This window comes from Bacillus rossius, assembly GCF_032445375.1.
Source record: "Bacillus rossius redtenbacheri isolate Brsri chromosome 4 unlocalized genomic scaffold, Brsri_v3 Brsri_v3_scf4_1, whole genome shotgun sequence".
In the NCBI taxonomy this organism is placed as follows: Eukaryota; Metazoa; Arthropoda; class Insecta; order Phasmatodea; family Bacillidae; genus Bacillus; species Bacillus rossius.
The window spans coordinates 31,429,617-31,447,747 of NW_026962010.1; the positions used below are offsets into that span (position 1 = coordinate 31,429,617).

The 18,131-nt window shown below is 44.3% G+C and overlaps 1 protein-coding gene across 2 annotated transcripts in view; it reads left to right on the forward strand.

Moving 5' to 3' along the window:
• LOC134541680 (farnesyl pyrophosphate synthase-like) overlaps positions 1-18,131 on the forward strand; it is a 128,866-nt gene that overhangs the window by 97,548 nt on the left and 13,187 nt on the right. For both annotated transcript variants that reach the window (XM_063385298.1, XM_063385297.1), the window contains exons 3-5: positions 4,751-4,891; positions 13,212-13,418; positions 15,248-15,403. In XM_063385298.1, the coding sequence (XP_063241368.1) occupies positions 4,751-4,891; positions 13,212-13,418; positions 15,248-15,403 (504 nt within the window). The remainder of the gene's footprint in view (positions 1-4,750; positions 4,892-13,211; positions 13,419-15,247; positions 15,404-18,131) is intronic.

The following is an 18,131-nucleotide window of genomic DNA, read 5'->3' on the forward strand; positions in this document are numbered from 1 at the left end:
CCAGGGAATGGACCAAAACCTCGCAGCTGTTCTTTTGCCAGGCCAAACGAAGAGTTTGCTGAACCTCTGCATCTCTGAATCTCTCTATAAACATACTGGATTCTAGCTACTGGCGGAACTCTGTTGGTGCTTCTGGGTAGGCGAGGTCCACGAGTCGCTCAATGTTGGCTTCGAATTCTTGGAAGGTTTCTGAAGATCTTCTCTGTTGATGTGTCTTCAGGGCTGTTCTATACACCTCGCTCATGTGTCTGTCGCCATACCACAACTCAAGGGCTTCTACTAATACTCCATAGTCTTTCTGGTCTGGAACTGGTATGTTCTGCAGCAGCTGTAATGGATATCCTCTCATGGCCAAAGCAAGTACCGTAGCCTTTTCTTCCTCATTCCAACCATTTACTTCTGCAGTTGCCTCGAACTGACTTCTGTACACTGTCCACGACGATCGACCATCGATGTGGGTGGCTTGAATCTTGAGTGACCACTGGAAGTGCCCTCTACCTTGTACATCCTAGTCAGTCGGCTTCCCCTTATTTCCTGGGTGGGGTGGGGCCACTGAAGCAGCGCATAACTTTTAGGATTAGCGGCCCAGCCTCGCTACCCCCTCCCCACTTCCCTCTCAACTGGTGATTTGTCACTGACCCTTCAGTTCCTCTGGAGTGTTCTGTGGGCTTATAGAGGCCGCCGCATGAAGTGATGAAACTAGGATGCCATTATTATGCGATTTCGGGGGCGAAGTCGACCCTGATGACGCGACACTTCAAAGGGGAACAAGACCATTCCAGAAGGGGAGCTGAGGAGTATAAAAGCGGTGATGCCAGCTTCCGAGGAGTAAAGTGAGGAGGGCGAGTGACCTCTTGGCGAGCGATAATCGGACTCCAAGCTATGGGCTTCTTGTGCAGAGAATGGTGCATCGGGACTGTGTCGCGGCGCGAACGAGTGAGTAGTACGAGGCTTTGTGTTGGGACTGAGGTGCGAGGTAAGAGACGAGCAGTATAGAAAACCACCTTTGAGCCGTGCTTTAGTGGGGAGAGTGAACTGTGAACTGAACGAAGTAGTGATTAATTTGTGGACAGACATTTTAAGTGTTTTAATTTAATTCCAGAGTATAAACAAAAGTAATTAAAAATTATTTCATGAATTAGGCTATTATTTCCGAACTTGTGTTCCCACTCGTAACATTATTTGCATTAAATGCACCAATAATTGAGTTGATTTAAATTAGAACCTACTAAGCGATACAAGTTTATAAACTTGAACATCACTAAATCTACAGTCACCATGTCATGCTCTTGAAACAGTTCTACAGACAAATAGGCCGTTTAGTGTTTGGTTTAAACATTTCCTACTACACAATTTGCGCTCACTGAATATATTCATTATTATTCTATGTGCCTCATCCGCCGTGTGAGTTGCTACATGCCGTGTCGTTACTTTTACTCTACGGCCATTCTTACAGGTTTTTCGTTACATGGGCATTGCGTGTTGTGTTGTGCTTCCTTGCACACTTTCGTCAAATTTGCGCTACTGAATTTCTGCTCTTTGTGAAACCATCTCGGGCATTTATTAATAGTAACAACTGATCATTTCACTAATTACGGCATGTTAAGTCACTGCAAGCTTGTTTCTCGCGTTTACATAGCTGGAAATGCACACAATCTACTTCTGTATTTCCATTTCCAAACAGTGAGTCGTGATAAACTGTAATACAACAATTTGGACGAGTCCTTTTCACATTTATTTGTATTGTTTTTAAGTTAACTTTGTAGTTTAGTGTTTTAAAACTGGTTTCCTTATAAGCGAATAATTTTGTAACTTACTTTTAAGTTCGTCATATTTAGATGTCACAGTATTTTTTGTCATATTTACAACAATACAAAAAAAAACTATTATTTTATCTTTTTATTGCACAAGTGATATGAGGGGAGATGTAGTTTACCCAAACTGCACGAGTGCCAGTGGAGTAACTGAAGACGTGGACGGTTGTTTCAGCCACGGACTCAACTGAACGAAGAGGCCAGCTGGCTAGGTGGTCAGTTCACTCGCTCTCCCTAAGATGACGCGAGGTCTTTAAGGGACTTCGGGAAGTGGGATACGTGACGGACGTTGCAATGAGTCGATGCATTTCCTCGGGGTACTCCTCCCACAGTACATTCCATCTTTATTCCTTGTCATAGTTCCGAGTCTCATCTGTCTGTACCGAACCCTAATTCCTCCGCCGTCTCTTGTCACGGCAGAGACTGCATGGTGTCATGGCCACAGGCAGCAAGCGGTGTGCTTCTCACAGACCACGCACACTTGTGTTCGAGGTTACTTGTTCAGTTCTGTTTTTACTTGTGACTGTCATCTCTATGAGGCGGGAGTGGACTTGGCCTCTCTGGCTGCGGGCTGGAGAGCAGGCACCCGGGCATAAAATCGGGCTGTAAACTGCACGGCGAGGTTTCCCCTTTAGCCTTGTAGTCGGTGAGGAGACTCAGGCAACCCCGAGGTCTCCTCTGCCTGCTCTAAGGTATCCACGGCTGATAGGAAGGCGATTGTCGTTCGAGGTGTCGGAACTGTTGCCGGTTCTAGTATCCGAGACATGAACCATCAAGTCCACGGAAAGGGTGTGTGATGCGATTATATAGCCTCTCCACACCAAGTGGCAACCCTCTGCCTCCACGTTGGCACCGCTGTTGGGGGAGGATCGTGGTGACTATGTTGGGAGGGTTCTCCAACCTCTGGTCATAGCATCTCTCTAACTAAAGAGGGCTCTGCCGGGTCTAACTCTGCCACAGTGCATCCTCAATTGCATGTATGAGACCGGAAATGGTGAAAGGGCTGAATCTGCGGGCAACAGCAGATGCGATAGAAACCTTTCCGGGGGGTTCGACGGCCGAGCCTCGGTGCATCGGTCCCAAAGGGCCCCATAGTGAATGGATCAGGCCCCATGGTAAAGGAGTTCGACTGGGTATGGTGGTTGCGGTGTCGGGCGACCGGGCCTAAAAACGGGCTGTAAACTGCACGGCGAGGTTTCCCCTTTAGCCTTGTAGTCGGTGGAGGTACCGAGGAAACTCCCAGGTGCCTCCTGCCCGGGCACTGTAGTTGCCATTTTCCAGCTGGGGTTGACGGCGGTCGTCGCCTGACGAGTGTGGTCACATCCGGGCCTTAATCGGCTGTAAACCCGCCGGGCCGAGGTACGGCGGGTCGGAGGGTTTTCCGAGGCGACGAGGACACCTCGTGGCCGCACTCTGAATCGCGGTGGTCTGGTCAAACTACCGGCGAACAGTCTGCCGACGAGACCAAAAGTTGGTCGTAGTACGGGAAGAATCCATCATGTTTGAATGGTTCCCCGCTGAGGTTTCTTTAAGGCCCAGGATTCTTGGTGAGGTAGGACTCGTACTTGGGAGTGGTGCCCCGAGTGCTTTAGGGGCAGGTATCAGGGTTCCCTAGCCCATTGAAGTACCGATGTTGTGAGCGACGAGGACAGCTCCGGTAACCAGCCTGGACAGCTGGCAGAGGTTGGGTAGGCCTCCACCGGACCGCGGGTTCGCTGGGTGATTGAGGAGTCCCAGTGTGAGGCGGGAGACCGGGGTAGGCGCCAGAAGTGATACTCCAGAGGGCAAGGGAGCATCCAACTTGCTGGTTAGCTGAGTGGAGTAGGGGGCCGGAGGTGGTGCATAAACTGAGATGGGTAGCCTCAGTCCCTTTGCATAGCCAAAAGCTCTAACGCTCTTCCTGGTTGCGTATGCGGCGTATCCGCATCCACGCCCGTGGGGGCCCCAGGGCGGTAAGGCGTATGCTAAGAGCGCTGGGTTAACAAAACAAAAGGGGGGAAACCCTTAAACAGTTTATGTCATCTCTATGAGGTTAATTTTTAAATTTCATGGAGCACTAACAATCCCTTGGTCACGAAAGGTGCAGTTGTTTAAAATCTAATGTCTAATAACAAATGTCGAGGCATATATTGTAAATGAAAATGCCTGCGTGGTGGTCAGAAACGTGTCGTTTACACTGTTCACTCGCTGCTGTTAGCTTTGCTGCTAGGACCTTCCGTGCCTACTTCGTGGCCAGTCTCAATGTTTTTATTTTTTGGTGGGACGGGGTGTGATGTTAAAATGTTGGTAACATTTTGTGAAAGGCCAAGTTAACTCCATAAGCGTCAACTTACCTGCGGAGGGTTATGGGCTCTGGTAGAATTCCGCTCAAGGTATGTTTGTTGGTGGGGTGGGGTTTGAATTTTTATGATTGAATTTAGGTTAAGGCTGAGTTTATGGACTTCGCAAGGAAATACACGAGCGCAATGACGGAACACGCAACTCGCAACAAACGCAATAATCCTCTGTGGTTTATATGACATTACCAACCCAACAACTTGAAACTGTAAAAAATGTAGAAAAATGTTATTTATTTATTGAGTTTCTTTTCAGATATTTTTTTCTCGGAAACTTGTGAAATTGTTAATAATTTGGTTGAAAACCGTAATTTGCTTTCACTTTGTTATAGTTTAATGAGCTAAAACTGGATCCGTTCGATAAAAAGAAAACCATAGCCGTGTATAGGCTACACGTTGTGTATTCGGAACACTTTACTTATAAACCAGAAGGCGGAAACGCAAGAACTTGAAATTTTGCTGATAATCGTGTTGCGTTTTTGCGTCTTGCGTGATTCATAAATGGTTATTTGTAAAAGTCTTTACTCGACTGTGTGCGTGTTGCGTCTCAGGCCGGATCCCTGAGGCCCGGTCTACAGAGACGCGTGTTGCTCTCTGCAGATCCTGCAGTACAACGTCACCGGCGGCAAGAAGAACAGGGGGCTGGGCGTGGTGACGTCATACCGCATGCTGGCCCGCGAGGAGGAGCTGACCGCGGAGAACATAGAGCTGGCCTACATCCTCGGCTGGTGCCTGGAGATGGTGAGCTTCCCGGCGCGCCATTGCCTGGTCTTCCAACACACAAGTACGAGGGTTCAGGTGTTGGATATGCTGCTATTTCACCTGAACCCTAACAGCATTCCTAGTGCACACGGCCAGTCCCTTATCTTCAGGGATCGGATTTTTGTGTTCTATCATTTGCCGCTCTGTCCAAATGGTGTACCCGCGTCTGGCGCATTTAACTCGTATAGGGTCATTTTTGTAATCATCGGGGGACTTACCAATCGTGTTGGTCTGCCAAATGAAACTTTATGATAGTGAAACTAGCCTAGAATACATTCTGTACATTTTAGTGGTCATTACGAGGAAATAATCACAACTTTAAAAGTACTTGATAATATTAGAATGGTCGTTCTATTTTTGTACTATGGTGCTGATATCTCAGGTATTTTTTTCCGTAAAAATTGTACCGATGGTTGCGAAATGTCTACTAGAATGCGTTGAAATAAGTTTCTAGCCTCGCGCAGGGTACCTTTTATTAAAATGGTTGTCGATTTGTTTCCTTACTGGGGTTGTATCGACACATTCTGGAATACGGCCCGCGAGTTGCGTACTGTTGAATCCCAACAAGGCAGTGCTTATTCGCTACCTTAGCCGAACGTCTTGGAATATCGCCCTAATAGATCTCCTTTTTGTTGTGCTGACTGGCGGTGGAGTGAGTGGCCAGTGTAGTCACTCACCACCAGGGGCGCTTGCGTCCCTGGTCGTGAAATCCAGACATGGATAAAATACAAAAGCAGACCACGAGCCGTGCCCAATTCCCGCATGGTAGACTCTCATCTGCTTTGTCCAGCTCTTCATTCAGACCATCCTCTGTTTTTATTGTGTTTTCCTATACTTAATGCATGCAAATTTGCATTCCGCAAGCCCGTGCCTAGGAGTCTTCTTGTGCCTATGCAGGTTTTACCTGCGCCCAACCCATCTCTAGTTATAGAATAGAATTAAGAGTGAGGGAAGTTAGTCATGGCATCAATTGCTGCCATGGCTGGCCAATCCCCTCCTAGCACATGATGCATGCGACCCTGCATGGTTAATACCAGTATGACTAGGCATATAGGCTTCGGCCTGAGACGCGCCTAGGTCCCTCCCTAATCTAAACCCTCCCAAATACACTTAGTTTTTAGTTAGTTTAGGAAAAACATTCTATCGCGTTTATTATGATTAAAATATGGAGAATTTATAGGTTAGGTATCTGTGTCCATTTCGAAAACCCCTCATTATTCCTGTTGTTTCGATACGAACTAAGAGCTATGTCTATTGGGAGGGTGGCTTCTGGAGCGCGCGACGCCCATCGTCACTCAAGAGCGAGTGTCCGGGTCAGCCGCAAACTGTCCGTCCAGCCTCTCTCTGATTGGCGCAGGACAAGCTAGCTGTCTGTTCACAAGGACTTATTGAAGTGAAGCTTCTTTGCTGAGGGGGTAACAATTCTGATCGAATGAGGGGAAATTGCTTGGTATGTGGTGGGTGAAACGGAAGAGTATGTGAATAGTTAATTACGTGGTGAGTGAACCGATTGAGGAGATGGCACGCGAAGGTATAAATACTTGGATACTTGGATACTTGCTCACTTGCGCTCATGCGCTCATGCGCTCATGCGCTCATGCGCTCATGCGCTCATGCGCTCATGCGCTCATGCGCTCTTGGGCTTTCACGCACTCACGCACTCTTGGGCTTTCACGCACTCACGCACTCACGCACTCACGCACTCACGCACTCACGCACTCACGCACTCACGCACTCACGCACTCACGCACTCACGCACTCACGCACTCACGCACTCACGCACTCACGCACTCACGCACTCACGCACTCACGCACTCACGCACTCACGCACTCACGCACTCACGCACTCACGCACTCACGCACTCACGCACTCACGCACTCAAGCACTCAAGCAGTCAAGCACTTGGGGGTGGATGTCGCGCTATCCCCACTCCGGGGCCGTTGGCGCGGTCGGTGATCGCTGGAGCAGCCTTGAGCAGACTCGTGGCGGCATGAAACCCGCCATGCTGCAGGGATAGGCGGGTCACGGCGGTAGGGACCCGCCTGCGTCTGACGTCACCCCGACTTTAGGGAGTATTTCGGCAGAGGCCAACACAACAGGGTTTTAGCTTATTGTTGTGCACCGTGCCACGGGCCATATCCACAAGAAAATATTATTTCATGTTGAAAGCTTATCTTTCTACAAGGATATAGGGGCCATAGCATGGCATGGACTAAGGAAATGTATCTGTGAACAGGGACTGCAAAAGGACAGATTATTTCAATTAAATAATTATTTATTTAAACGGTTTTCATTTAATTATGCGAGAAGCCTACTTAAGGTACACAATACATATTACTGACGGTAATACAATAACAATAAGTTATGCTGTCTGTGAATATTAATACATATAATTTGGTATACAGACTCCAGAAAATACGTTTGTCTTAAACAAATTTAAACCGATCTAAACAAATTTAGGTAGACGAGCATTACAACTATCAAGACCATGAACAACGCAAGTCACATCTGCATAACAGTGGTATGGTCCCTAGACGGACCATCAAAAGGACCGATGTGTCCACACAAGGCAGACGCCACTAATACAGAAAATTACATTGAATCTGAAGGTAAAGAAAATACTCGCGAGAAAGTTTACATACTGTTATAAGTTTACAACGTCGACGTCTCGGGGGAGAACAGTTACTACCTGATATAAATTACCGAACACACACGAGCACAAACGGCAGAGAAGTTAATCGAAACATAATTTTCTAGGTGGCGACCAAAAGAGAATTTAAACAAGACAGCCAAAACGTTCAAGTTACATTATGGCAAGGGCCACCGCCTCACTCACAAGAAAGAATACACTTACATGCTTCCCCCCCCCCCCCGGCCTCGAGGTCGCTCTCACACGTCGTTAAAAAAGAAGACTAGCTGACTGACAGAAGAAGCTAATGAAGCTGGAGAAGTAGGATCGACAAGACCGAATAAATCCCTGACGGCTGCTTATATCGGCGCGGCACAGCGCGCATGCGCCAACCCCAGGAGGGGTGGCGAGGAGAAGCAATACACAACACTGGGAGGGGAAAGGAGGGAGGGGAAAGGAGGGAGGGGAAGATGCGCCGACGCCCGCGGCGAAGTGCGAAGTTTGAAGGCAGCGGACCTGACCGCTGCAATGTATGTATTATTAATTTAATTACTTGTGAAAATCAGTATTGTTAAATAGTGTTATGTGACTGTGTAACTAAATATTCTCTGCTGGTATAATGCTTTTCACGCTATAGTTAGACATGGGTAATTATTTGTCACGAATAATTTTTTGATTAACTAAATCACACGTCCTATTATAGTTACGAGCCCACGAGCGTGTAAATATGTTAAGTTCAACTAAGAGGCGTGAGTATTTCTCGATTCGGAGTGTAGCTGTGGGTGACGATGGCTCAACAAAGTGGCATTGAGCTAGTCCTATTCGTATGCCATGTTGTAACTTCCACATTGCAGATACCTACCTCAGACTACACACGTCCATTTTGACAGTTAGTTAAGCTGCATAAACTACCTAATTATCGGCAAGCTTCAAGTTTAAAAATATTTAAAATCGAAGTTTTTTTTTAATGTAGAGTAAAAATTTTTAGTGTATATTCTTTTTAACATAGAATGTACAATTTTTTATTCGTGTGGAAAATAGTTATTTCATTTGAGATCAAACCCTCGTCTTTACTATACTTAATTATTATATATTGTTCTATTAAAAATATTAGCAATTTATTTCTATCCATAACAAATAAACAAGAAGTTTCGCTTCTGTCACACGTGGACTCATGCACACATTATTATTAATTTTTTTTAGATTCTATAAAGAAAAAAAATATGAAAGTATTTTTTTAAATAATTTCTACGACACTGTTGATATTTGTTCGAATTTTTTATTTATTAGAGTGAAAAAAAACATCACAAGTAATACGTAACTAACCACGAGAGTAATCCCGTTGTCGGGCGCCGCATTTCCTCAGTTCTCTGGCTGGATAAAATATTTTATCGACTGTATTTATTATTTTGGTTTGATATCATTCTTTCCGCTTTTTAGAACAATTCCTAATCTGTCTGTAAATTTTATGTGTAATGTGTATTTTTAAGGATTACGAAAATATAGAAACCATTTTTTTTACTGAGACGTACAGGGTATATTACATACAAAAAATTTTAAATTGGTACAGATGTGTATCATGTTTTTAAGTTTTATTTCTGTTGTTTGAAGCAGTTTCAAATTGCATATTCATTATGAAATAACTTGGTATATTCACTCAAACAGACTGACAACTCAGAATATTCTCATATATATTCAAGTTTGGCCGAATAAGCCACTAATGACACCTGATATTGTCTAATAATGCATTGTTTTGAGTAATAGGCGTGTTCCAACCACACTAACACTTTGTTACGACTAGGCGTCCATGGCATGCCTTACGTCAATGGACGGCGCTTGCGTCAGTGGTCCTGCGGGGCCGCCAGCCAGCTCCGAACCTGGCTTGCGTCGCGGTCCTGTCTGCATTCGTAACAACTTGAAGGGATCCCAACTCTTAGAATAACAATCAAACAAAAATGTTAAAACCTATCGACGAGTTTTGACTATAATAAAGTGTTTAAGATTCTAAATATGACCACAGGTAAAAATTAATAAACAAGAGAAATATTCAAATCTTGTACAAAAAGAGAAGGCAGAATATTAGAAGCTTGAAAAATAAGTACCAATTCAGTGAGAAATGTTAAGTCACCCATCATCTGTCATTAAACATCTCCATTCCTAGACACTTTAGACCTTACATTATCATTATTCATTATGTATTTGGCTAATTTAATATGCATATATGAGGAAAAATTGGAATCCCTCAAAAACTGTGTTCGTGAGCCGCCTCACTATACCATTTGCTATGGGGCTTCTACAAAAATTAAAATTTAGAAGGCGTACTGTTGGATACAATTAAAATAACAAATACAGAGGTGTAAAGTCGAGGAGCACAATCAAATTTAGGATTCACGTCAACACTGGATCGACTTGGAAATATGAATAGTTGAACTGTTCATTAAGTAAAGAAAATGACAAGTACGGAAATTTGGTTGTATTTAAACAAGGTAAAGAAACTGACAAATAAATAAAAAAATTTGGTTAGTTTTGGATCAGCTTACAGAGAAAAGCACGGACAAGTTCTAGTAATGAAAGGTTAGATACAGTATAGTTTGAATTGTAAGATAAAAATAACTTTTAAGGACCACCGGTGTAATTGAACTTAATATCTAAGTATTTGCTCATAAATCATTACCTTGTGATGTATAGCAACATGATTTAACAAAACATTCCAATTAAAAATATAAAAAAAGAACACACTCTGAACATAGTACTTTAAGTATAATTAATGTTCTTTTTCAATCTTTAAAGACCAGAAATTATATATTTGGGTGATCCATTATTTGAGTTGTAGATATACAAATATACAAATTATACAAATAAAAAAAGCAACATTCCTTTTTGTAGAGACTTATCTACCTGCGTGCCCAGCTAGCGGGGATGATCTAAGGCTGGTGCCCCCGCAAGGCCATTTTCGCTGGGGAACAGGGCAGAAAGCGAACGTGGTGACATCCGAAGGGGAGATGACGCATTGGGAATGGTGCGTCCCAAGATGTGAAATATGGACCCTAAGCCTTCAGCCATATGCTTTAATCCCATTGCGAAACAGAATGTAACACAGTGATAATAAAAGAAAGAAATATGGGTAAAAATGACTAAAGAACAAGATTAAGCATAAAACAGGGTAAAACAGGTCAGTGGGTTCCACTTACCACTGGGGAGGGGGGGGGGGGGGAGAGAAATCCAAACACCATGTCATCGGAGCACTTGCCACCACAAGATAAAGATTGTGCTATCAAACCAGAAAAAATAATAACGAAAATACTGCGCTTCCTACATGTGGCGAAGAACTGAAGTAAAAGTTGAAACTAAAAACGGGAGGGACTCCCTTTGTGCCGGGATTACTTCCTTAATAACCGGACACTTGGAATCAGCAACTGCACTGGCCAAGTGCTGGCGCGATGCGCGGGAGATGCCGCTCGAACAGGCAGACTCGGGCCTGTCTGCCTCGCTTGAACGTGTAGTTAAACCCTGGTCCGACGACCTGGCGGAAGGATACCAGATAAAGCCCCTGGCAGGGATTATTTTTACGCGGATGAGCCCTAGAGAAAATGGGGAGATGGGGTTGTGTTTGTCATAAAGGACGCCTACCCCCCAGAGGTAGCACTCAGGCGTGGATGAAACGAGTAACTAATAAATAAACTAGTATGCTGAGAGACCGCGAGATGGCGGCCAAGACAGTGAGTAGCACAGAGGAGAATGTTGAGGTCATGTCGGTAGCTGATCCTTCTAAGCGGCAACTCCAGTACTATCAGGAAGGAAGGCGCCCGGTAGATGGCATACCAAGGCGGCGATGAGGCGTGGGGATGGTCTAAAAGGCATCCCTTGGGGGGAGTGCTGGGAACAGAATGGGAGCGACACCTGGGCGCGGGGAGAGTAGAGGGAAATCATGCCGAGACACAATAAGGCAGGCCGGATGCACGGCAACGAGCGTGTCTGCCGCGAGGGGAGCGGGAGGGAGCCTGGACGTAAGGAAAGATGCAGCGCTCGAGGTCGTACATGAGGCAGGCGGGGAAAACTGACACACTGCCAGCGAGACGCGGGTTGGCACAGCGCTAGGTTTAAACAATAAGTGCTCCATGGGGTACAGAAGTTAAAGAAAATTAAAGATGGGCCTTTGATGCTCATCAAAACCACGAACAAATAAAATAATATAAAGCCCTAATTTGTAGCACATTCGGATAGAGATGGTGCTGGCAGTGAAGAATGTAAACTGGGTCGTGAAAGGTCAACCAATTCCCAAAAAGTCACAAAAGTAAAAAAAGTTAAAAACAAAAAAAATTAATTATATTTGTAAGTCTCACAATGTTCCTCTCTTCATTAAAGTATAGATTTATTAAGAGTGTTCTGTATTATATTCCATTATTAAAACAACTTGTGGAAGGAAAATAATGTTTTTAAAACAAAATGCGCAGTATACATTTGTGTAACATTACAGAGGTTTTGAAGGTAACAAATGATAGTTTTAGCCACCCCTCCGCACCTGACAAGGAGGGGAGGAGTGCACGTGCCGCGCCGGTCCACAGCTGCACGGGTCGCTGCTGATGACGCAGGACGCGGCAAGCCGTGCTGGTACCTCACTAGTAAGGGAGTGTACAGTTGCACAGTGTCTCTCTGCCGTCATGAGCCAGGCACCACTACAGACGTGCCGCGCCGGTCCACAGCTGCACGGGTCGCTGCTGATGACGCAGGACGCGGCAAGCCGTGCTGGTACCTCACTAGTAAGGGAGTGTACAGTTGCACAGTGTCTCTCTGCCGTCATGAGCCAAGCACCACTACAGACGTGCCGCGCCGGTCCACAGCTGCACGGGTCGCTGCTGATGACGCAGGACGCGGCAAGCCGTGCTGGTACCTCACTAGTAAGGGAGTGTACAGTTGCACAGTGTCTCTCTGCCGTCATGAGCCAAGCACCACTACAGACGTGCCGCGCCGATCCACAGCTGCACGGGTCGCTGCTGATGACGCACGACGCGGCAAGCCGTGCTGGTACCTCACTAGTAAGGGAGTGTACAGTTGCACAGTGTCTCTCTGCCGTCATGAGCCAGGCACCACTACAGACGTGCCGCGCCGGTCCACAGCTGCACGGGTCGCTGCTGATGACGCAGGACGCGGCAAGCCGTGCTGGTACCTCACTAGTAAGGGAGTGTACAGTTGCACAGTGTCTCTCTGCCGTCCTGAGCCAGGCACCACTACAGACGTGCCGCGCCGGTCCACAGCTGCACGGGTCGCTGCTGATGACGCAGGACGCGGCAAGCCGTGCTGGTACCTCACTAGTAAGGGAGTGTACAGTTGCACAGTGTCTCTCTGCCGTCATGAGCCAAGCACCACTACAGACGTGCCGCGCCGGTCCACAGCTGCACGGGTCGCTGCTGATGACGCAGGACGCGGCAAGCCGTGCTGGTACCTCACTAGTAAGGGAGTGTACAGTTGCACAGTGTCTCTCTGCCGTCATGAGCCAAGCACCACTACAGACGTGCCGCGCCGGTCCACAGCTGCACGGGTCGCTGCTGATGACGCAGGACGCGGCAAGCCGTGCTGGTACCTCACTAGTAAGGGAGTGTACAGTTGCACAGTGTCTCTCTGCCGTCATGAGCCAGGCACCACTACAGACGTGCCGCGCCGGTCCACAGCTGCACGGGTCGCTGCTGATGACGCAGGACGCGCTGGACCGCGCGGAGACTCGCCGCGGCAAGCCGTGCTGGTACCTCACCTCGCAGACCTCGCCGCTGGTCGCCGTGAACGACGCCAACCTGCTGGTGTCGGCCATCTACCAGCTGCTCAAGTCGCACCTGGCGCGCCACCCCGGCTACGTGTACATGGTGGAGTTGTTCCAGGACGTGAGTGTGCCTTAACTAGCAGCCGGCCTCGCCTGCGGCAGTCTGACGAGCCTCTTACAGAGATACTCGCTTGACACTTGTGTGAGATACAACATGCAGTCGTGATACAGCAGTCCTACATGTTCCACGCACATCCCTATACAATAGTTTACCGCTGCCAGTCGTGTGTTGAGAATTTATTGCTGATGCCGGGAGTGAAAATATCGATCCAGAGTTGGTTGCTGCTAGCTTACTTTTTAAGGAGCCCGTCTTCTCAGGTGTGTGTCTGTGTGTGTGTGGTAGTGAGGCAGGATGATAAGCGCGACGCTCGCTGATGTTTCTAGCGCGGTATCGCCTCTAACCGCAAGACTGTGAACGGGCGCGCAGTCTTCTCGTCGTCCATAGGACAACAGTGAAGTTTGAGCGGTGACAGTAACATTATATGGCATAGAAATGAAGACAAAGGTATAATGCAAGTCCCTTAAAAACTTTCAACAATCTGTACCAGTTGTTTTACGACTAAAAATTACTCCGAAAATATGCCTTTTAGCCATTTTAACTCTTCTTAAAATATAGTTTAATAACTTAATCCGAGAAAAACTATTTATAGGCCCTTAGCGACTTCTTAAATGCTTTTCGCAAACAGACCGCACTCGGATGTCTTGAGTGGTTTTGAAATCGCGCTGTTTCTCCTGAAGCTCTGCGCGCCGTGTGTCTGGGTAAATAGTGAGAAGGTCGTGGAGTTGGAATATAAAGTTGTTTGTTAAAAGAAATTGTGAATGTAAAATTTATTACTCATAAAGAAACTCTATTCACTATGTAAGGAGTACAAAACCTTTACCAACTCTCATGGACTGGATTTGATTACCTGTTAACATTGACTTTACGTTTAATTACGAAGGACACATTACAATATTAACTAAACAAAATAAATTAGTTCTCACATGGCGATGATTTACAGTGATTTTCACTGTCCATAACTATTCCCTGCATATTCCCTTGGACGTGCTTGCTACAGGTCATTTTTTGGTGGGAACAGATCTGATCCCATCAATCCATCACAAATACTACAGAACAATGCAGAACACTGTTTTCACAAACCGATCATGACTATCATCATAAACATCGCTGCTTTTAAGCAGGTATTATATGGCTATAGATAAATAGATATTTCTCGGATACTTCTAGATAAAATACACTTTCTACTACATTTGATATTACAATAAATCAAGTATTAGCATAGGTACTTCTTTAAGGTTTGGATTAATATTACAGTCCGTAAAATGCATCCAATTAAAACAGAGCCACAAAAAAAAAACACGAATCCGTTGTGAGTGTACTCGCAAACGTTTATTTATGTCATTAAAATTATGAGCATAACAGATAGTAAATAAAACAATGTTTTGTTGGTTTTGTTGATTACAGTACGATTATCATCCTTTTAATCCATAAGTTAATTTTTAATTTTTAATAAAATCCTCTCAAACAAATATAATATTATTGTGCATTTACAATATAATCATGTATAATTGGATGTGATAATTTCTTAAAACATCAATTATGTTATGCATATTTCGTAGCTACTCGCCTGCGAGTTTTTTCGTGATGAGTAAACTATCCAACTTACCGCTTGCTTTGTCCAGCCAGTTAAGTCAGACTGGTCTAGCTTCTCTGTGCTCGCTGGCCACTGCTGTATTAGAGTTGAAGTCATGGAAAATAAAGAGTTCCAAAAACAAGTAAACAAATAAACAACACCGGCTAAGCTGGAACATTGAAAACTGCTGGAACACAGCGTGACGTGGGACAAGGTGGCAGACATGTCGTGGGTGAGCGAGTGGTGTGTGCCGCAGGTGTGCCACAAGGCGACGATGGGCCAGGTGCTGGACATCCAGACCCGCGCCGACAAGTCCCTCCAGCAGTTCACCATGGAGCGCTACAAGGCCATCACCAAGTACAAGACGGTGTACCACACCTTCCAGATGCCGGTGTCTCTCGCGCTCTACATGGTGAGTGGCCGGCTCGATACTGACTGACTGGCCCAGTTCTTTAGAGGAACAATACTTCACTTTAAATGTAATAATTTGTGTGCAATGATAGCATGCATCTGTCATAAAAGTGCACTCGTCCATGGGTATTGCTTCTTCTTATACAGAATGTCTATAAAAGAATGTCCCAGTTTCAATGGTATATCATAACAGTTTAATTTAGACTGTTTACAAGTCATACTTAAAATTGAAGGTAAACTAACCTAGTTTTTCTTACAAATCGCACCCTGAGTACAAGACTATCGTAACTCAAAAATCTTTGCAATACTATCACAACTCAGATGCCATAGTCTTGCACATATTCTTATATAATGTTTTCCAGAGTGCAACACTACATTATTTGCCATAAGTCCCGTAAAAGTAAATATAATATTGCGATAGTCTTGCAGTGCCTAGATAATGATATTTTCCTGCTTATGGTAAAAATATCTCATAAACTCAATTTTTTGAGTTACGATAGTCTTGTACTCAGGGTGCGAAATGTTCAATATGTGCCGCGTTAGTTATACGGCACACATCCAACCTGAAGTCAAATTATTCCCACACTTTGGTTAACATTCCTGAGTAATGGAAGCAATAGACTCTTCAATTTCTGTGTCTCAACTCTGGCAACTGAAGTTCAAGACCTGCTTTCCGAACAGGTTTCTCAGGACTACGCAGGTAAGATGCTCTGGCTCTGTCAACATCCTGTGCAGACACCTTTTAGTCGTCACGTGCTTTTGTCTTTACAAACACATCCGGTCGTTTCGAATTGCCTATACCATCGGTGAATGTTTTTGCCACATGGGGGATCACAATTAAACTTCAAACGTAACGCACGTTGAACTGAAATTACAGATTCACTTTTAGCAAGTTGCAGAGCACAAAAGGCTTTACGCTCAGGACTCGCCATTTTGCGTAGGTGGCGCTGCAAGCGAGAAAATAAAGCAGTACTCGCGCATGCGCTTATCAAAAAACGCTTTGAGTTACTCTTTAATTGTGACCTTGAACCAACACTCTACTACACTTACAGTTGATACTATTGAAATTTATAACTGGGGCATTCTTTTATGGACATTGTATTATATTCCCTGCGTTGCAATACACTTGAGGCAGGCATGATTTTATTAGTGTTAAACAAATTTGCCACTAAAGTTACGTAAATGTTTACAGTAAAATATTGGAATCGTCAAGTAATTAAATTTGGTAATATTTTAATGTAATTTGAAGCAAAATGGGTTGTGCTACTGCTAAAACTATTGCTGCACATAATATTGCTGTAGGGAAAATGATACTATTGTTATTTCAGGTATCTGCGCTGAAAATAATAACATTAAATTCTCACAGAATATCGCCTTGAGCTGAATGATTACTGTTTCTTACAGTAGTGTTGCGATGAGAGAAATGCATTTCAATACAAACAAGGAACATGCAAGTTATGACAATTTAGCAATGACTGGCACAAAATGAAAAATATTAAATCTTGCAAATAAGGGATTTGAACTCATTTGTCTGTGCAAATTCGAGTGGACAAAACATAAGACAAGACAGTTTGTACTGTAAAATACACACACATCATGCACACTCAGTATTTATCAGTTTTAATGTAAGAATGGCTAGCTCGATTAAGAAAGCAATCGTTATTTTTTTTTGCTGAAACAATGGACTGTACTAAATAAAGTCATTAAGGCTTCTGTCTTCTGTGTCAGCTCTAGCTTGTTAATAAACTGGAAGTTAGGGTGGACACCTCTGAACAGAAATGTCTCTGTTGTATTGGAATATTTAAAAATCAGGTCCTGTTTCAAAACACTCTAGGTTCGTTAATACTGCAAGTAGCTAGGCCGACTAGCAAGTTCAGTGGAACACTGGAAACGTCCAACCAGAACCACTGAGATTACGAACGAAAATACGAACTTTAGTCAGTGTGTGAATTTAAATATTACTATCATACTTCTCATGGTATGTTGTTTCAATCAAAGAACAATTTAGTATTCTTTTAATCTTTGGATATAAAAATAGGCTTGACGTCTAGTAACCGTCACAACAATGTAAGCCAATAAAGTGAGGGGCTTACGTTACTCACATATTTTATATCACACAAAAGAATAACACATTCTACCTTTCTAGTATTGCCCTTAATACCTAAATATAGCTAACACATTTGTAGAACATGTGAGCATCAAATAATATGGATGTTATTTCCGCTAGCTAACCACTCGGATTATCACGGCGCTTCGCATACACATTACGCCATTTCAGTCGTTGATTTAAGGTTTTTTACATATTAAATTGTTGAAAATGTTCCCTTCTGATTGGTTCGTTTACTCTGGAGCCACGGCGCCAGGTGCAACAATCACAAATTCACACTTGATTCAAAACTATAAAAATATCTGCAAAATTATTGTTTTTAAAATTTTGATTGTTGACGCAGTTTCTGTCTATAATTTATAAACACATCAAAAGTTTGATTACTGCTTTCTACAACGACCACTCGACGTCATAGAGTGTGGTGACTTTAGTTCTGTTTTTGAATTCAGTACAGTAATTTTGCATTTTAAAGCGTAGGCCTATGCATAGTTCAAAAACTAAAATAAATACAGTTTATCAATAAATAATAAAACACCAGTGCCGTTGTATCGGCACAGGCTTTGCAATTTTGTAGCTGCTGATCTTTTCTTGTGTTTTGTAGCTGTTTGAGTTTGTTGTGCGG